A 20473-nucleotide genomic window follows, 5' to 3' on the forward strand; every position below is an offset into this window, starting at 1 on the left:
AGGCTGCCATTGCCGTAAGTCCAAAACCCAGATCCAAATTGAGCCTTAAATCATAACCCAAAAATCTAAATTGGGCCATAAAGTTCAGGAGCCCATTTCCGTAAATCCAAAATCCGGATCCGAATTGGGCTGAAAATTGTAAGCCGAAAATCTCAATTGGGCCTGAAATTCCAGGCAGCCCATTTCCGTAAATCCAAAACCCGGATCCTAACTTCTACTTTGGGTTGGGCCTCAGTTCCCATATTATATTGGGCTTCGGTTTTGGGCCACCTTAGTTCTACTTAGAGTTGGGCCTGAGTTCTTCAAGTTTGGGCCACCTTACTAATACTTTGGTTTGGGCCTGAATTTCCATATAATCCTGGGCTTCAGTTTTGGGCCACCTGAGTTCTACTTTGGGTTGGGCCTGAGTTTCCATATTAGGTTGGGCTTCAATACTGGAATTTGTTAGCAAGTATCTTGCTTTATGACTCCGGGATTGCAAGAAAGAGCTAGAATCAAATCCATCTGTATGCCCAGCTAAAATTTCCACTGCCTCAATAGATTGAGCAGTCGGAGAGAATTAGATTTGAGTGCCAAAACACTTCTTTAAGCCTAGGAGAAAGTCCTGACTTCGATTGAGGTCACAAGGTAGGTCAGACAGACCCTTCTCAGCTCTTATTAAAGCCATATTTAAAACCCGGATCTTAACTGGGCCAGAAAATTATAATTCAAAAATCTCAATTGGGCCTTAAAATTCCAGTATCCGGATCCGAATTGGGCCTGAAAATTGTAACCCGAAAATCTTAATTGGGCCTGAAAATTCCAGACAGCCCATTGCCGTAAATCCCATATGCCGGTACCGTAATTGGGCCTTAAAATTGTAACCCAAAATTCTCAATTGGGCCTTGAAATTCAAGGCAGTCGTAATCCAAAACCCGAATCGGAATTGGAGAAAATTTAATACCCATTTTCCCACCATAAACCCTATGTCTTGTTGCAGTTGTCTGCAGCCATTGCAGAGCTGAGCCAACTGAATTAACCTTTCCACTTGTTTCTTCTGCACCATTCTCTTCTTAGCTCTTCTTCTCCATCTTCCCTGCAACTTCATTGCCACCATGCACCGCTTCGCCTGTGGCCTCGCCTCTAAAGCCAGGTACTACTTCACTACTTTTCACAATCTTCTTTCAGTTGATTGTTTCTCATTCGTTTCTTTCTCATTTCCCTCCGTTCCTCTTGAAGGTTGGCTAGGAACAGTTCCCATCAGGTATTTTACTCCGTATCTAATTCATTTTCTATAATGTGTTCATGTTTTAATGCGCATTTTCGAGTAATGTCATGTGGTTACAATATACAATGTGAAATTTGCTTCATTTTCATTAACTTCGACAGTTCTGTCAACTGGTATTGACAACTCTTTTTCCCGTATGAGGGATTTCAGATCAATTCTAGATTGAACTGCAGTAGGAATTATGCAGCGAAGGACATTAAATTTGGGGTTGAAGCGCGCGCCTTGATGCTTAGGGGTGTTGAAGAGCTTGCAGATGCTGTCAAAGTTACAATGGGACCGAAAGTGAGTTGAACATGGCCTAACTGTAAGACCTATATGTATTTGTTGATTACTTTAGTGTTTGGTATATGATGATCACCAGTAGTAATCGACATATTAGGAATGCACATGATCAGGGGTTCCATTTAGATAGTTTACTGACTAAGTGTTCTCTCACTTGTTTTTAAAAGGGGCGTAATGTAGTGTTAGAGCAGAGTTATGGTGCCCCAAAAGTGACGAAAGATGGTGTTACTGTTGCAAAGAGCATTGAATTCAAAGATAAAGTAAAAAATATTGGTGCAAGTTTGGTGAAGCAGGTTGCAAATGCTACCAATGATGTGGCAGGAGATGGTGAGTTTTTGAAAACGTTCAAGAGGAGCGTGTTTTTCACGTGGTCTGAACAGAACAGGTGCAGTCACTGACATGAAGCTCCTTTCTCTTGTTTCAGGTACAACATGTGCAACGGTTCTTACTCGTGCAATATTTACTGAAGGATGTAAATCTGTGGCTGCTGGAGTGAACGCTATGGACTTGAGACGTGGGATTACGATGGCAGTTGATTCTGTTATTACAATTCTGAAGAGCAGAGCCCGGATGATCAGTACATCTGAAGAAATCGCCCAGGTTGGAACAATATCAGCTAATGGAGAACGAGAGATCGGTGAGCTAATAGCTAAGGCTATGGAAAAAGTAGGAAAGGAGGGAGTTATCACCATTTCAGTAAGTTATTTCAAACTCTCTCTTGTGTTCCACTATTTGTTTGTATAATACCTGGATGTCTTTAATAGCTTGTGGCTCTTTGGCCTACGGATTTGACTTAATCGATGTCTGAGTTCATAGTCCCGATTCATTTTCTGGGTCCTAAAATTCCTCTATGTCTATCATGAGAGCCATCTATCTCGTTCTCCATTTCTTTGCAGGACGGTAACACACTCGATAATGAATTGGAGATCGTTGAGGGAATGAAGCTGGACAGGGGTTTCATATCTCCTTATTTTATTACCAACCAGAAAAACCAAAAATGTGTAAGGATTTAGTTTATTATTTATCACAACTTCCAGTTTTCTTTCACTTGGTTATCTTTTTCGTGATTCATCATGGTGTGGTTTTGGCTTGTCTTCCGATTCATGTTCCTATTCATATATTAACTTCGGGACCGGGTTCGGGGACTTGACATTTACCCTTCGATAATGACCTTACTTCTCGATTGTTTCGTCTTACAGGAATTGGAAGATCCACTAATTTTAATACACGAAAAGAAAATCTCAAATTTAAATGCTGTGGTAAAAGTCTTGGAGTTAGCTCTGAAGGTAACCTATCCTTTTTTTAGTGGATGTTTACACTGAGTTTAGTCTGAATATCACTGCTTAACAGCATGTCTTCCATTTTGGCCTTAGAGGCAAAGACCTTTACTTATTGTTGCTGAAGATGTGGAAAGTGATGCATTAGCTACCCTTATTTTAAACAAGTTACGTGCTGGTATTAAGGTAACATAAATGTTCTTAGTTACATGCTAAACTTTAGTGGTAACAATGGATATACCAACTAAAATGGTGTTTATCACTTAAACGAACGTAAGGTTTGCGCAATTAAAGCTCCCGGGTTCGGTGATAATAGGAAGGCTAGTATGCAGGATCTGGCAATTCTCACAGGAGGCCAGGTAGACTTTCTGACAATTTGCATCTCTTCCACCATGTTTTTCTTGAAGATCTCATATTCAATTATACTTTTTGTTTCTTTTTACGTTGAATATCAGGTCATAACTGAGGAACTTGGTCTAGATCTTGAAAAAGTTGGTGCTGAATCATTGGGTTCATGCAAAAAGGTGAAATAATCTTACTTTTTTGCCACATCGTGATTATATTTCTAACGTAATTAATGTTGTGCATATCGGTATAGGTTACGGTGTCGAAGGATGATACTGTAGTTCTTGATGGGGCTGGTGACAAGAAGGCGATTGAAGAACAGTCTGACCAGGTTTCATTTTCTTCATTTTTGTAGAATGTCATGTTATGTTTTGAATTTCGTTAGGTTCCTTGGTGCGTGAATATACGAATAATTTCATGATCGAACGTGCGTGACAGTTGCGATCCTTGATTGAGTTGAGCACTTCAGACTATGACAAAGAAAAGCTGCAAGAACGGCTTGCAAAGCTTTCTGGTGGAGTTGCTGTCCTAAAGGTAAGTGTTTGTGTCATGTAACTCAACTCGTTAAGACATAAACATGCCAGCACTCCGCTTGATTCGAGCTCTCAACTCACGTTTTTTTGTAGATTGGTGGGGCTAGTGAAGCCGAAGTTGGGGAACGAAAGGATAGAGTTACCGATGCGCTAAATGCTACGAAAGCGGCCGTGGAGGAGGGAATTGTGGCTGGTAATGCCATCTTCTGAGATTATCTTTTTGTGCATGTCCTTTACCTAATTTTCTTTTTGGTTGGGATGGCTGAGAATTTGAAATGATAAATAATGTTCTATAACTTCATTCTTCATATCTTGTCGATGGGAGATTCGAAACCATCAGCATTATGATTACGTCCAATTCGAAAAAAACGACCTTGATATCTCGAGAGTTGGCATGGCAGGCGGTGGTGTCGCTCTGCTCTATGCATCAAAGGAGTTGGAGAAGTTGCATACTGCAAATTTTGATCAGAAGATCGGTGTTCAAATCGTTCAAAACGCTCTAAAGGTTTCGAAATTTCTCATTGAAACCACTATGCATTATGGATATGTTACAATCATATTGTACAAGAATCATTTAACTTAAGGCTGCTTCATCTGCAGATGCCTATTTACACAATTGCTTCTAATGCCGGAGTTGAAGGAGCAGTTGTGGCTGGGAAGCTACTCGAACAGGACAATTCCGACCTTGGATACGACGCAGCTAAAGGTCTGTATTTTACGCCCCACGACATACAAAATAAATAGCAAGGTTTCGTTGTGTTTGTTGCCAGCAAAGTTCTTGCAACTTCTGCTTATATAGTCTCCTACATTTCTTCATATAGGCGAATATGTAGACATGATCAAGGCTGGAATTATTGATCCCTTGAAAGTTATCAGAACCGCGCTAGTAGACGCCGCAAGGTAGCTTCGCTAGCCTCGCTCGAGATGCATTGTCTCTTAATGTTGTTATTATTTAAGCTTGGCTTGGCCCTTACAAGCTTTGTTATTGTACACAGCGTATCTTCACTACTGACGACGACCGAGGCCGTGGTGGTCGAACAAGCTAACGATGATAAGGAAGCTGCCCCATCAATGGGAGGCGCCATGGGTTACTGAAACCGAACCCACCCCGATTTTGTTAACAATTGATCATTCATATGCAGACCAATTCAGAAGAAATTTTTCATAGAAGCTGATAAAAACACGTTTTTTCGACGACGCATTGCATCAATGGTTAGTGTTGGATGATGGAAGTCCCACCTCGACTAATTTAGGAAATGATCATGGGTTTATAAGTGAGGAATACTAACTCCATTGGACTGAGGCCTTTTGGAGAAGCTCAAAGCAAAGCTATGAGAGCTTATGCTCAAAATGGACAATATCATACCATTGTGGAGAGTCGTGTTCGTCTAACATGGTATCAGAGCCATGCCCTAAACTTAGTCGTGCCAATAGATTGGTAAATCCTCAAATATCGAACAAAGAACTCCTAAAGAAAAGGAGCCAAGCCCCTCCTCGAAGGCAGTCAAAAAATGACTAACTCCAAAGGAGTCTGAGCCTCGATTAAGGGGAGGCGCACTTTGTTCGAGGGGAGGTGTTGGATGATGGAAGTCCCACATCGACTAATTTAGGGAATGATCATGGGTTTATAAGTGAGGAATACTAACTCCATTGGACTGAGACTTTTTGGGGAAGCCCAAAGCAAAGCCATGAGAGCTTATGCTCAGACAATATCATACCATTGTGGAGAGTCGTGTTCGTCTAACAGTTAGATCAAACCGAATTCATCGAGTTGAAATTTTTAGAAAAATGTCTTTCGAATCTAATAATCCAAGTCAATATGAGGAACATGATGTGGACATCAGTCAGCCCAATCATCATCTGAAAAGCAGAAGACACGGTATCAGGTGGAGGGTGAGGAAACAGTACAAAAGGGAGACGACTGTTCCTTTTCAGAAAAAAATTTAATTGGGACAGAGCACATACAAGTACACGTGGATATCAAAATGCTGACCTGGCATTTTCTTCAACTTGCCACGATTGGCCACATACATATACACGTGGATACAAAATGCTGACTTGGCGTGTTCTTCAACTTGCCACGATTCGTAACTCACCCCTCTCTCTCCTGTCTGGGAATCACAACTCCAACACTGTTTTTTAGGATAATTTAATAAAAATATCTATGAAATTTATATGTTTTTAGATATATATATATATATATATTAACTTTAAAATAATGAATAATATGGTTAAAACTAATAAATAAATAAATGCTGGGATATGAAAATAATGGGCATAAGAGATGCCAGGAAGAAGAGGGACAAAGCAATATGTAGAGAAAGGAGAAAGAATGTGATAGCAACCCAATGCCTCTCACTCATACCCCCCTTTTCTCCACTCTTTCGACAACAATATCTTTCTCATATTACCTCCCTTACCAACCTCTCCATGTCCCACATTGGTTGGAGAGGAGAACACCACCATTTATAAGGGTCTGGAAACCTTCCCCTAATATACGCATTTTAAAATTTTGAGGGGAAGTCCGAAAGGGAAAGCCTAAAGAGGATAATATCTGCTAACGGTGGGCCTAGGTTGTTACAAATGGTATTAGAGCCAGACACCGGACGATGTGCCAGCCTTCTCGCTATTCCTCGAAGGGGGTAGACACGAGGCGATGTGTCAGTAAGGATGCTAGGCCCCAAAGGGGGTGGATTTGGGGGCGGTCCCACATCGATTGGAGGAAGGAAAGAGTGTCAGCGAGGACACTGAGCCTCGAATGGGGGTGGATTGTGATGTCCCACATTGGTTGGGAGGAGAACAAACCACCATTTATAAGGGTGTGGAAACCTTCCCCTAGCAAACGCGTTTCCCTTTGAGGAGAAGTCCGTGTGGAAACCTTCCCCTAGCCGACGCATTTTAAAACCTTGAGGGGAAGCTCGAAAGGAAAAATACAAAGAGGACAATTTTTGTTCTGGGCCTGGGTTGTTACAGTATATGTATGTGGCTTGGACGGCTATTTGATATTATCTTTTTTGGGTTTTCCCTCAAAAAATTTAAAACGTGTATAGGTGTATATGTCTTAATTAGTTGAATAAAAATTTTATTATTCAAATTATCTGAAGCAATAGTCAAAAGATACGAGTAATGGGTGGGTAACCAATAACATTACGATCCTTAGTAATGCAAGGTTATTTGAAATAGCTAAGGTATAAGCTTATCCATTATGTCTGCTTAATGCTCCTAATTTTGTGGTCACCAATTACTTATAAAGGTAATATCTATTTAATAAAAAATTTAAAAAATAATTATTTAGGGCCACTCAAATTAGTGGGAGAAATAGTTGCGGTCACCCCATAATTGGCGCGTGGTTTATACGCGCCAACAGACGACGTGGGATACGGGAATTGGTTTTTGGCCTTTTCTTTTCGCATTTATTTTAATTTTGCTGATGTGGCAGTGTGTTTATTGGTTTTTAATTATCCTTTTAGGGATCGTTTACCGTTAATTGTCCTTTTCCATGTTAAACGCACCACGTGGCATTCTCAATCTATTATTTTTTAAATAAATGGTGCTTATCTTTATAATTAACGGATTTAAAATATTAAACACGTTTGATTATTAGTTTTATTAAATATTTCGTACATTGCTTTATAAAAATATGTACTTTCTTTTTCAACTGGCCCACCAAATAAAAAATACTAGGGATCTCACCATACACCTCTCTTAGGGGTCGGCGTCTTTACTGACACACCGCTCGATGTCTGGTTCTAATACCATTTGTAACCGTTAAAGGCCACTGCTAACAAATATTGTCCACTTTGACCTGTTACGCATTGTCGTCAGCCTCACGGTTTTAAAAAAACGTGTCTGCTAGGAAAAGGTTTCCACATCACTACGTGGAATGTTTCGTTCCTCTCTCCAACTAGTGTATGATCTCACATTATCCTAAAGAAGCATGAGGATGAGTTTGGTTTCAGAGGCAACTCTGAAGTAAATCAAGCGGAATGAGACATAGAAAAACTTGACATTTCGAGGCGACCATAAACGGAATGGAATAAGAGGTAGAGTGGGGTTTCAAGTGAGTGGAATCGTTCGACTGCGAGCGAATGAGATTGAACAAACAACTGGCAAATCGACAAGCAGCAGATGGTCAAATTTTGTACTTCAAAAATAAAATGGTCAAATTTTAAAAATAATGATATATATATATATATATATATATATATATATTATGTTAGATAGGAAAAAAATAATATATATAAAAATTGTGAGATAATAAAAAAGAAAAAAAGAAAAAAAATCGGGAAAGAGGGCGGCGATTGGATTGAGCTACATGTCGTCAAAATCCCGTTTCGTCGTCTCCTCAACTCTTTTATTCCAATTTTCACACACACACGCACGCAACCAACGCCTTCCCTTATCTCTGGCCTTCCGCCATTACTGCTTCTGCTGGAGGAGGACCAGCCGCCTTTCCCCTTCCCCAACAATTTTTCAGATTCTCCCAAACCCACCCATCTCTCCGAAAACCAATCAAGATTCCATTTCTATCCCCTATTTTTCTTCCTTGTTTTTGCGCAGACGCCGTTGTTGCGCTCACTCATCTCTTAGCTTCATGGTGTTCGTCCATGGAGGATTGATTTTTTCTCTGTGTATAGTTCTCTCCTTTTCTCCTACGTTTGTTCTCGATTTGGCTTCTCGGTGGATTGAAGCTTGGAAGTTGAAACTCCTTTGATTTTTGTTTCCTCCAGGTTATTGATGATCGGAAGATTGAGGATGAACCACTGCGTTCCTGATTTTGAAATGGCTGACGATTTCTCCCTCCCAACATTCTCTAGTTTAACCAGGCCGAGAAAATCGTCTATGTAAGCTTTGTTTGAAGATATTGTTGTTGAAATTTTTTCTGGGTTTTGATTTTGATTTTGTTTTGTGGACTGAGAGCTTTTAACTCGCAGGCCGGACGATGATGTAGTGGAGCTTCTATGGCAGAACGGCCAAGTGGTGGCTCACAGCCAGAACCAGAGGTCGGTCCGGAAATCACCGCCCTCCAAATTCGATGTTTCGATTCCGCAAGATCAAACGGCGGCGGTGGCGGCTAGAGAGATCCGGCCTTCGTCTCAATTGGAGGAACCTCATGACCTTTTTATGCAAGAAGATGAAATGGCCTCGTGGCTCAACTATCCTCTCGTTGAGGATCATAATTTCTGCTCCGACCTCCTCTTCCCCTCCATGACTGCTTCTCTTTGCGGCAATTCTCAAACCGAGCCCCGGCCATCCGCTACGGCGACGGTCACTCTCACGCAGGGGCCGCCAACTCGACTGGAAAAGCAGAGCTCCGTGCAGTTCTCGAGGAACAGAGCGACGGTCGAATCGGAACCGTCGAATTCAAAGGCTATGGTGCGGGAAGCCACTGTGGTGGATTCTTGCGACACGCCGTCTGTCGGGCCGGAATCTAGGGCTTCAGAAATCGCGAGGAGAAAGCTTGCGGAGGCGGTGAATGGTGCCGATGTATGGCGTGAGACGGTTTGTGGTAGTGATGGAGGCGGAGGTGCGTCGGTCAGCGGCGATGGCGTCGGGGAGAAAGAGTTGGTGACTTGTGAAATGACCGTCACTTCATCCCCTGGCGGCTCGAGTGCCAGTGCCGAGCCTGCTGCCCCAAAACTGGCTGCCGATGACCGGAAGCGCAAAGGAAGAGCTCCCGATGATACCGAATGCCAAAGCGAGGTAAGCATCTTCTCTTTGTTTATCTTTAGCATGAAACAATTTAGTATGGAATCCAACCATGAATCTTTTTGAAGCTCAAACTACAAAAGATTGAATCCTCAATTGAAGGAGCAAACAGGAACTTTAAAACGGTTTGAAACAGGTTGAACAATGGCCATTTAAAGCTCCACAGATGATTGCTGACTGCTTTGTTTTGGGCAAACAAAGAGATTTGTATTTCAGTTTATGCAATTCTTGGGTGATTTGCTAATGTTCTATGCCATTAGGATGTTGAGTACGAATCCACTGATCCGAAGAAACAATTGCGTGGTTCGACATCGATGAAAAGATCTCGTGCTGCTGAGGTTCACAACCTCTCAGAGAGGGTGCGAAATTGAATTTATTACTAATTGTATGGTTGTAAACAAGCAAATCTACCTTCTATGGTAGTGTTGTTTTCTTCTTGGAGGTGAAGTGAAATATTGCAAATCTATTTGCAGAGACATCGGGATCGGATAAATGAGAAGATGAAGGCTTTACAGGAACTCATCCCTCGATGCAACAAGGTTTGTTTTCAGCTTCAATGTGATTCTGAGTAGAGGTTTCTCTGTTTCTCATATCCGAACTTGTGTTGAGTTCCTTTACTGATTTGCAGACCGATAAGGCTTCGATGTTGGATGAAGCGATCGAGTACTTAAAGACCCTTCAGTTGCAAGTGCAGGTACATGCTTTGAATTCCAATCTTAATCGTTCCATAAAAGTGCAAGTCTAAACTGAGTCATGGTAGAAGGAAATGTATGAATTAGTAACAGATTCTAGTCAATACTTTACATATAGAACAGTTGATATCATTGAACAATTAGGGAATGAAACATATCTTTGATTCTGCCTGCTGCGATCTCATTGTAAATCTTCTGCATAAACATACATAACAAGGCATACTTGAACGCGATCGGCTGATGCATCTTGTTAACGTTGGGAATGACTATTTATAACCCAGATGATGTCGATGGGATGTGGGATGATGCCGATGATGTTCCCGGGCGTTCAACAATACTTGCCACCACCGATGGGGATGGGAATCGGGATGGGCATGGGTATGGGAATGGAAATGGGCATGAATAGACCAATGATGCAATTTCCTAATCTCCTGGCTGGCTCAAACTTACCAATGCAAGCTGGAGCAGCAGCAGCTGCAGCAGCTCATTTGGGTCAGAGATTCCCTCTCCCTGCCTTTGCAATGCCTCCTGTTCCCGGTAGCAATCCATCCCAAGCTCAAGCAATGAATAATCAACCGGATCCGATCGTTAACCCAGCTGGAACACAAAATACAACCCCGCCTCCAGTCTCAGGTTTTCCTGATTCGTATCAGCAGTTTCTTAGCTCCAACCAGGTGCAGTTTCATATCGCACAGGCTGTACAGGTATCGTTTTTTGGCAGTCACCTTCATTTTGTATACAAATTCAGCATGTTTCTAAAGTTGGTTGGCATCAAAATTTCAACCAAATGCCACTGTCAACCTTGCGAATCCGAACCGACGAGTTAATTTTCAACCTTTAAAAGAATCAGCAACCAGTTCAGCCTAATACAAGCAGGCCATGTACTGACAGGAATCCCAAAAATCTCTAAAATCATCAATCAGGTAAGCCTCTTCCTTTATCTTTTGGGACGTTCATGATATTCATTGGTCGTATGATACGTCATTCGTAGATTAGTTGAAACATTATTGTTATATTACCTTAAGATCCAAAATAAGTTCCATTCACGTTGCTATTTATAAGGTTTTCGCGTATTTTAGGTTAATATTGAATGCTTGGACTCGAAAACTCGCTTGCTGGGCAAGATTTGCGCATATTAGAGTGTCGAAAGCTTTGAACATGTGCATCTGCTGCCTGCAAGTACGATATATATCGCAAATAACATGTAATGACCGTGACCCTGTAAACATAAGTCTGTACTTCTTTTGCGTTATTCTATCTTTTAAACAATCGTTGCCCTTTTCCTGACCTGTTATTCTGCTAGATTGTGATAGAAAGAAAGTTGAGTTACAGATGGTCACTACACGAAACTGTCGTGTTGCATTTCATTCGGCTCGGGTCCAGGGCGTTGATGCTGATCGATCCAACTTGGTGTGGTAATCGTCGTCGGGTAGCATCAAAGTATTCCAAACTCTCCAACTTCAGAGTAATTTCCTTGTCTTTCCTGGGCCATGGTTCCACTGCATTATATATTCTTCACACAGTTGTTGCTCAAGATTCTTTCTCTTCATCATAATAAGAACTTGTTTCATAGCTATTCCACTTGCACTTGGAATATGATATAAATTCTCCATTACCCATCGAAAGATCTCCAGAATTGTTTCTTTTCAAAGTTGTTTGAAAGTGGAAGAACAGCAAATCCACTGTAAAGATGAGACGATCTTAAATTTTCTTTAGGAGATGAAAGTGTGAAATAGGGGCATTTTTGGTATAGTAAACCTTTTTTTTTTTATCTTGTTTTTGGTATGGCATCATTGAAGGTGACATTTCTCGTATATTATTCCATTGATATTATTTTGGTGTAATAAAAATATTCGGGTATTTTATATTTTGTCTAAAAGAGTTTTAAATGTATAATTATCTTTAAGCTTTAAATTTTAAACGATCCATGCTCGGGATTCGAAATTCAGATTTGGAAATCATGCTCCCGTGCTTTGTCACCCAACATAAATGTCTGCATAAAGTTTGTATGATTGAGTTTTCGTGATCTTATAGATTTATTTCTAAAATATATACAAACGTTTGTGATCTTCAAGAATGAAAAAGGATTGAAAAACATAAATCACAATTTATTGAAGAAAAACAATCAAGCATTTGAGCACTTAAGCAAGAGAAGAAAACATTATTTGTTGTACTCAGTGGCTTGGGAATTTCCAGTAATGAACGAACTCATCCAGATTTTCACTGTTATCTTTGAGGTAAATTCCATTATCTTCCGCAGTCCAATTGCAGATGTTACCGTCGCACTTGACGCGCAGCCACTCGGTCCTCTTCTCGACCCAGAAGGCGTCGAACGTCATCTCATGCCCGTTTGGCTTGCGCAAGTAGCACCAAAACAGCGTCGTATCCCAAAAGTTGACTTTGAAGTCCCACTTGAACTCGGTGCCAGTGGCAAGGGTATGTTCGCCCAAGTCGTTGTCTTTGGACTTGCAATGCACGAACATAGCTTGCCCATTTTTCAATTCATTCTTAATATGGATCTCCCATTTGCTGAATGGCTTGGAGGCAGCCAAGGCCAAGGCTGAGGCCACCAGGAACACCAAAACTTGATTCTTCAAAGAGATGGCGTTCATTTTGGTGTGGAAGGGCACCAATAGAGCGTGGTTTAAGTAAGGGATGGTGTAGGATTGATGGGCCTCTATATGGAATGTGTCTAATATAAGGCAACTATTCATAGCTATTGAATTCTTTAGCTGTCCCAAACAATGGACAACGCTGCCTTATTTTGGCTTATGACAATTTGAGAAGCTTTTGTTCAACACAAAACAAAACAAAAGGTTTCCATGGAGGAGGAGGAACAAAATGTGATGGGGGAGAGAAAGAAGGAGAGACCATGTTAAAGAGTGAGGTAGAGAGAAGAATGAAGAACGTTTATTTATAGCTCCGTGTAAACCCATCTCAAATAGGGCCGAGGTTCCTCATTAGCGATAAATGGGGTTGGAGACGGAGTTACAAAAAATATATTTTCCATCTCCGTCCCTACCCCTGCCCGAGAAGCTTTTTTTAAGTTCTATCTTCAAGTTTCATATATGTCCGAATATTATTTAACGAGCTGGATAAGGTCTTCTGGATATCCATCCCACACAATGAAAGTTTCTTATAAGATAAAAGGAGCTCTGTTTGGTCTTTTCTCGTATTTATAATCATTATTGATTCATCCATTAATTTCTAATAAGGCAAGTGAATCAATACTAATTAATAACTTATATTAAAAAATAATAATAATAAATAGAGAAAATTTCACTGCCAAAAATTATTAAATTAATAATATTAGGCATTGAATGAAAATAATATTGAATTATTAATTTATTTAATTAGTCTTAAATAGTTAAATTAATTAGCATCACTATTCATTTCAGTAATTATACTTAATTACGCAATTAAAATGGTTAATATATAATTAATATACATTAAATTTTATCTAATTATTGAAATCATTTAGAGATATTGAATTAACTAGCCCAGGATTTGTCCGGTATAGTGGTCAACTTCATTTCATTTTTAAAATGCTTATATAGGGAGAGATTTTCACACCCTTATCATAAATATTTTTTTCTCATCTTCGATCGATATAAGATCTCACAATATGTTTCTATTACTTAAACAGGGTTAGGGACGAGATTATACTCCCTAGCCCCATCCATATCCTTACCTAATCCGGACATGTCCAATTCTCTACCCATGCTATATATATATATAAACTAACCCATTATATATTATATATTTCTTATCTATGTTAAAAGATTTTTTTTTTCTTTTTTGTTAAGTATTGAAAATTATGTTGATAGAATATTATATTATATTTTTATTGTATCTATAATCATTAATGAGATAGTATAATTAACACTATCTATACAGGTGATACGCTATCACCTGTATAGATAGCGTATGGCTCAAGAAATGTGTATTATCACCATAAAAACGAGGGGGTCATTTGGGTTGAGGAGTAGCAGAAGAAAGAACACAAACAATGGGAGTTGATAACATTTTGGTAGTTTTTGCAGCTATTTTAGTGTTTTATGTGCTTGTCTTTGTGTTTCTAAGGCGATTCAATGAACTACGAAGTTTTGTTAAACTGGGAAGGAAGGTCTACCAAGCTCTCCCTCCTGGTGATATGGGATGGCCTCTTATCGGCTCTTCGCTATCGCTTTACAACATTTTTAAATCAAGCAATGATCCCAACACTTTCATCGATCATCTTATTTCCAAGTATATCTCTTCATCTCCCTTCCTCGTAAGATACGCTTTGATTCATATGTACATACGTTCGTGTGATTGTATGTGTTAGGAATAACGACTTCTCCACAACTGTATGATATTATCTGTTTTTATTTGGACTTCCCAAAAAAGCCTCGTACCAATATATGTGTAATATGTGTTAGAAATCATGACTCTACACAATGGTATGATATTGTCCGCTTTGAGTTCTCATGGCTTTGCTTTGGGCTTCCCCAAAAGGGCTCATACCAATAATCCTCAACAATCCTCCCCTCGAACAAAGTACACTATAAGCCTCCCTCGAGACTTATGGAGCTCTCGAATAGTCTCCCTTTAATCGAGACTCGACTCCTTTCTCTGGAGCCCTCGAACAAAATAGATAAGTTTAGGACATGGCTCTATACTATGTTAATAATCATGACTCTCCTCATATTGTCCACTTTGAGTATTAGCTCTCATACCTTTGCTTTGGGCTTCCCCAAAAGGCCTCGTACCAATATAGATAGTATTCCTTACTTATAAACCTATGATCTTCCACTAAATTAATCAATGTGGAACTCACTCCCAATAATCCTCAACAATATATTTATGCAGGAAGGGAAGAACTGGGATATACAGAAGCCATCTCTTCGGAAAGCCAACAATCATCGTGACAGATCCAGACATATGCCGACGCATATACTTAGATGACGAGCGGTTTGTTCCCAAATATCCAAAGGGGACAGAGATATTTGTAGGGAGTGGGTCTGCCATGAAGATTGCTGACCACAAATCTGTGCATCGACTCATGGCAGCTCCCATTAGTGGTGCACAAGCCTTGTCTAAATATGTGGGTTATATTGAGAAGGAAGTGGTGCAATGCTTGGAAGAATGGAGCAGCATGAGCGAGCCAATTGAGTTATTGAATGAAACTAAAACTCTATACTTTAAACTTATTTCACGTATTTTCTTGGGGGCTGAAGTAAGTGGGCATTGCTTACAAGAACTCCAGAAATTGTTCAGTGAAATGACTCTTGCACTCGTGTCCATTTTCCCTTTTGACTTGCCTGGATTTGCTTACCATACAGCATTCAAGGTACACACGTTTATTAACTTCTTTTCGGGGTTAAAACAATTATTTCTCGAGCTCATCGCTAGTAGATATTGTCAACTTTAGTTCATTACGTATCATTGTCAGTTTCATGGCTTTAGAACGTCAGTTAGGGAGAGGTTTCCACACTGTTATAAGAAATGTTTAGTTTTCCTCTCCAATTGATCTACGTGGGATCTCACAATCCACTCCCTTAGAAGTCCAGCGTCCTCGCTGTCACACTACCCCATGTCTGGCTCTGATACCATTTGTAACATCTCAAGCCCACCACAAGTAGATATTGTCAACTTTAGTTCATTACGTATCACTGTCAGTTTCATGGCTTTAGAACGTCAGTTAGGGAGAGGTTTCCACACTGTTATAAGAAATGTTTAGTTTTCCTCTCCAATTAATGTACGTGGGATCTCACAATTCACTCCCTTAGAAGTCCAGCGTCCTCGCTGTCACACTACCCCATGTTTGGCTCTGATACCATTTGTAACATCTCAAGCCCACCACTAGTAGATATTGACTGCTTTAGTCTGTTATGTATTGTCATTAGTCTCACCGTTTTAAAACGTGTCCATTAGAGAGATGTTTCTACGCTGTTATAAGAAATGTTTGTAGGATCTCACATATAGCATCAAAGGTATCATTCCCTGTTCTCGATAATATCAATTCCATTGATTTCAATATGACCACTAACAAGTATAGCCGTCTAAGAATTAGGTCAACTTTCTTTTAGGTTTTTATTAGAGATGTCGAAATAACGGACATCTTTGATACATTTCGCTAACGAGGTAATGGTATAAAATATTTCATAAACCATATATGAACGAGGTAGTAGAGGGATATTTCTCTTCATTAGCGAAATGAAGTCGAGAACAAAGATTATGTTCTTCGTTCGTGTCTCTACCTCGTCGATAGACATCTCTAGCTCTTAACCGTGAACGCTGATAATTCAGGCAATGAGAGAGGTAGAAAAGATTCTGAACAAAATCATAGAAAAGAAGAGAAGAGCAGTGGAAAAGAATAGTGAAATGGAGGCAATGATTGAGGCGAGTGATGGGAATGGGGCAAAGTTGTTGAGTAACAACGCAATTATAGATATGCTACTCAGTGTGCTTCACGCTGGTAATCATACTGTAGCTCATGCAGCCATCTGGGTTCTTATACATATTTCAGACCACCCTCATGTTCTCCAAAAGGCAAAGGTTACAATATTTAAACAATTCAATACATTTTTTTAAAAAAATATTCATGATGTTCTTGTTTTACAGGAAGAACAAGAGTTGATTATAAAACAAAGGCCACCTACCCAAAATGGATTAAATTTTGGAGAAATTACACGAATGACGTATCTTACAAAGGTTCGTTTTTATTGCATAATCACCTCTAATACGTTTCTTATCATCTTCGGTGTTCGAGTAAATAAGTATGAACCTCGATTAAATCTCTTACATCGGTAGACTCGTTCGTTGCATATTTAGTAATCTTTTTGTAGATAGAAACATAATTCAACCTATAAAGTATCAATAAATTTTTGTTTTGTTTGATAATTATTTTAGGTAATTAATGAGACGTTGAGAATAAGTACGCTTACCTCTCCGACCTTTCGCGAGGCCAAAGCTAGTGTAAATATCAATGGTAAGTAAGAGTTTCATTTTTTATATTGTCTATTTTGGCCCATTATGTATTCTCGTCAGCCTCACGATTATAAAACGAGTCTATTAGGGAGAGGTTTTCATGCCCTTATAAAAAATATTTTGTTCCCATTTTCAACCGATGTGGAATCTCACAATCCATGTCTCTTGAGGGTCCAGCGTCCTCAATGGCACACCGCTCGATGTCTAATTCTGATACCATTTGTAACAACTTGTCCGCTTTGACCCGTTACGTATCGTCGTCAGCTTCACGGTTTTAAACACCTAAAAAGAACAATATTTGCTATCCATAGGCTAGTGTCATTACAAATGGTATCAGAGCCAGAGCCAGGCACCAAGCGGTGCACGATGCTAGGCCCCCAAGAGAGTGGATTGTGAGATTCCACGTTGGTTGGCAAGGGAAACGAAGCATTATTTATAAGGGTGTGGAAACCTCGACCCTAACACTAGCATCAAATGCTACTATTTTGAATATCGGCTAATTATTGGTGTTTTTTTAGGGTATATTATACCAAAAGGATGGAGCATACAAATATGGAACGGAGCTGTTCATATGGACCCTCAAATATACACAAATCCACACAAATTTGATCCTTCAAGATGGGACGTAGGTCTTCAAAAACTCAATCCATTCCACGACATAAATGAACATGAACTTAAAAGGTTAATGGTACGTGCAGAATTACAAGCCAAAAGCAGGAGCCTTCATACCATTTGGAATGGGGAGGGTATACTGTCCAGGAAGCGAGCTGGTCAAGCTTGAAATTGCCATTTTACTTCACCATTTTCTCCTTAATTACACGTAAATTTTCATATTCTTATAATTTATTTGATTATAAATAGAGAACTTTCACACGCCATTTATATTTGTGTTACAGGATGGAACGAGTTAATCCAAAATGTCAACTCACTCACATGCCATCCCCTGCGCCTCTGGACAACTGTCTCGTAAAAATTATCAAACATTCATAGCTCATCGAGTATCATTATCATATACTGTTTCAAGATTATATTAATAAAGTCTGTAGTAATAAAAGACATTATTATTGATTGGAATGGATATTCATTCCCATGGATGAACAAGCTCATCCTGATTGGTAGAGGCATTTTTAATGTAAACCCCATCATCTTTGCCAATCCAAACACAAGTATGGTCGCCACATCTGGTATAAAGCCATTGATCTTTACTAGTATCATACCAATACACATCGAAAGAAGCATGCGCATTGTTTGGCTTGGTCAATGTGCACCAGAATTCTGTGGTTTGCCACACGTTGTCCTTGAAAGTAAAGCTATATAGCGCACCAGTGGCTATGTTTTGGTCACCCAAATCATCGTTTTTTGACTTACAATGCGCCAGTAGTGTCTGTCCGCCACCCAGCCCATTCACGACTTGTACCGTCCATGTCTCCATTGGCCACGATCCCATAGCCACCGTCGAGAAGGCAACGAGGGCCAAAGTCGCTACGATCATGTTACGCAATGGCATTCTGAAATCACCCATGTTTAGAAGTTGCTTAGAAGTAAAGAAAGCTTCGGATGAGTGTGTAGGTCACTCCATTAACATATTTATATACCGAGTTTCGTCGCATTATGTTGCATGGGAGTGCGTTGTAGGTTGCCTTATATTGCATGGCCAAATTTTCAAAACTTGCCAAGTTTGAAGAAACCTTCCAAATACTTTAAAAAAAATGTATTAGAAATCATGAGTAAATGAGTGGTACATGAATGAACAGAAATTACATCCTGTTCAGAATGATACTGATGATAAGAAAAGTTACTATCTATATCAACAAGTTACACCTCCTGTGAACTCTAAGTTAGATGACCTCTTGAAAAATTTGTTAAATTAAATAATATTATATTGATACAAATAATCCTTTTAATTTAGTTTCTATGGGATTATTTATATATTTAACGAATATCATAAACATAAATTTTGATGAAATTTTTTAAGATAAAGATCAAATGATTAAAAGATATAAAATATTATACTCATTTGTTAAAAATTAATTAAAGTTTTTGGAAGTAATATAAATTTGAAGGTCGACGCTTTAAATTTTACTCCATACTACGTGACATGGAATTTGGTTGAACTACTTGCCAAATTACCACAAACATTCCAAATATGAAATAAACATTCCAAATATGAAATAAACTTTCCAAATATGAAATTAATAAAAATACCATTAATTAAGTCCACCTTTAATAAATATTATCCATTTTGGCCCATTACATATCATTATCAGCCAAATGTGTCGGCTAAGAAAAGGTTTCCACCCCAGAAATGTTTTTGTTTTCATCTCCATAATCTCACAATTCGGAGGTTAGTGTCCTCGCTGGCACACCTTTCGGTGTCTAGCTCTGATATCATTTGTAACAGCCCAAGCTCGCTAGTAAATTTTATTGTTTTTGGATTTTTCCATTCGAGCTTCTACTCGAGGTTTTAGAACATGTTGTTCTAGCAAGGACACTGAACCCACACTAGAAGATGGATGGTGAGATCGCACGTTGATACAAAGTTAAAAGAAGACCATATCTGCTAACGGTTAACTCATAGATACAATAATTGATTGAATAATTTGGAAGGTAGAAATGGGTGGTGGGTAGCAAAAATAAGTAGTGAATGGTGGTAGCTGGTTGGTGTTCATAGAGAGGTCTGATATATTCATATCAGTCATTCAATGTATGGAGGCAACTCTGACACTATCTTCCATAGTGGCATACATAAGTTTTAAAGGCACTCTTCAATTTGCCAGCTTACCCAACCATACGTACAATTGTTAGTTCATCTTTTTTAATGCATTGCTTTCTTTTTTATCCCTTATTACTCCAAATTAAAAGCTCCCATGCAGCGCTTGTTCAACGCACCATTTAACACCCACTCTTTCACCAGCTGTCCCCCCCTACTCTTACTTCAAACCTTAATTATAACCCATTTATGATTCGGTTTAGTTGAAACAGGAGAGATGAAATCTGTGACACTCGAGTAAAGAAAGAGTATATGAATGAACGGAAACCACGTTTGAATGACTTAAAAGATTGAAAGTCACTACCTATGCCAACAAGGTGTACCTTCTTTTTCGGTGGCTCAATCATAGGAGCTAGAAGGACCGTCTATGTTGGGTGGCTCAATCATAGGAAGTTCATGGTTAAGCGTGTTTTTCTTAGAACAATCTATGTTGGGTGGCCTCTTGAAAATTTCCTTAAGACAAAGAATGCTGGAAAGACTTTGGTACGTGGGGGTAGTTTGTTAGTTATGTAAGCTGATGCTTGTTTATAGCTTAGTGAACTGTTGTAAGCTAGGTAAAAAGTTATGGACGGCTATATAAGGTAGATAGTTATATATTGAACGAAAGCTTTGAAAATATACTTCTA

At 39.3% G+C, this 20473-nt stretch overlaps 5 protein-coding genes across 9 annotated transcripts; 3 read left to right on the top strand and 2 right to left on the bottom strand.

Moving 5' to 3' along the window:
• Nucleotides 1-957: 957 nt before the first annotated feature.
• Nucleotides 958-4898, top strand: LOC111778186 (chaperonin CPN60-2, mitochondrial-like). The gene is made up of 17 exons (XM_023657873.1): nucleotides 958-1132; nucleotides 1219-1243; nucleotides 1418-1549; nucleotides 1717-1876; nucleotides 1974-2245; nucleotides 2446-2550; nucleotides 2749-2835; nucleotides 2923-3012; nucleotides 3105-3185; nucleotides 3282-3350; nucleotides 3425-3502; nucleotides 3610-3705; nucleotides 3798-3897; nucleotides 4106-4209; nucleotides 4305-4410; nucleotides 4526-4604; nucleotides 4700-4898. Exons 1-17 carry the CDS (start codon nucleotides 1095-1097, stop codon nucleotides 4797-4799), a joined length of 1722 nt encoding a protein of 573 aa, XP_023513641.1. The 5' UTR covers nucleotides 958-1094; the 3' UTR covers nucleotides 4800-4898.
• Nucleotides 4899-8006: 3108 nt separating this feature from the next.
• Nucleotides 8007-11972, top strand: LOC111778680 (transcription factor PIF1-like). 5 transcript variants are annotated; one of them, XM_023658645.1, is made up of 10 exons: nucleotides 8007-8335; nucleotides 8435-8548; nucleotides 8639-9407; nucleotides 9674-9772; nucleotides 9887-9952; nucleotides 10042-10107; nucleotides 10387-10809; nucleotides 10950-11028; nucleotides 11185-11309; nucleotides 11409-11972. In XM_023658645.1, the coding sequence occupies exons 2-8, from the start codon at nucleotides 8442-8444 to the stop codon at nucleotides 11013-11015; spliced, it is 1596 nt and encodes a 531-aa protein (XP_023514413.1). In that variant the 5' UTR covers nucleotides 8007-8335; nucleotides 8435-8441; the 3' UTR covers nucleotides 11016-11028; nucleotides 11185-11309; nucleotides 11409-11972. The 5 variants fall into 5 exon arrangements, with proteins under 5 accessions (XP_023514413.1, XP_023514410.1, XP_023514409.1 ...); XM_023658642.1 differs by having other exon boundaries at nucleotides 10387-11028; XM_023658641.1 differs by having other exon boundaries at nucleotides 10387-11309.
• A 225-nt stretch (nucleotides 11973-12197) lies between these two features.
• Nucleotides 12198-12999, bottom strand: LOC111779172 (S-protein homolog 74-like). Its single transcript, XM_023659253.1, has one exon. The coding sequence runs from the start codon at nucleotides 12817-12819 to the stop codon at nucleotides 12280-12282; it is 540 nt and encodes a 179-aa protein (XP_023515021.1). The 5' UTR covers nucleotides 12820-12999; the 3' UTR covers nucleotides 12198-12279.
• A 1115-nt stretch (nucleotides 13000-14114) lies between these two features.
• LOC111778829 (beta-amyrin 11-oxidase-like) lies at nucleotides 14115-18151 on the top strand. The gene is made up of 8 exons (XM_023658809.1): nucleotides 14115-14353; nucleotides 14957-15437; nucleotides 16397-16645; nucleotides 16712-16801; nucleotides 17000-17078; nucleotides 17596-17702; nucleotides 17776-17897; nucleotides 17974-18151. Exons 1-8 carry the CDS (start codon nucleotides 14115-14117, stop codon nucleotides 18065-18067), a joined length of 1461 nt encoding a protein of 486 aa, XP_023514577.1. The 3' UTR covers nucleotides 18068-18151.
• LOC111778987 (S-protein homolog 1-like) lies at nucleotides 18077-18650 on the bottom strand. The gene has a single exon (XM_023659008.1). The coding sequence runs from the start codon at nucleotides 18597-18599 to the stop codon at nucleotides 18159-18161; it is 441 nt and encodes a 146-aa protein (XP_023514776.1). The 5' UTR covers nucleotides 18600-18650; the 3' UTR covers nucleotides 18077-18158.
• Nucleotides 18651-20473: the final 1823 nt, after the last annotated feature.

The sequence above is a fragment of the Cucurbita pepo genome, chromosome LG17 (assembly GCF_002806865.2).
Source record: "Cucurbita pepo subsp. pepo cultivar mu-cu-16 chromosome LG17, ASM280686v2, whole genome shotgun sequence".
NCBI classification, from domain to species: Eukaryota; Viridiplantae; Streptophyta; class Magnoliopsida; order Cucurbitales; family Cucurbitaceae; genus Cucurbita; species Cucurbita pepo.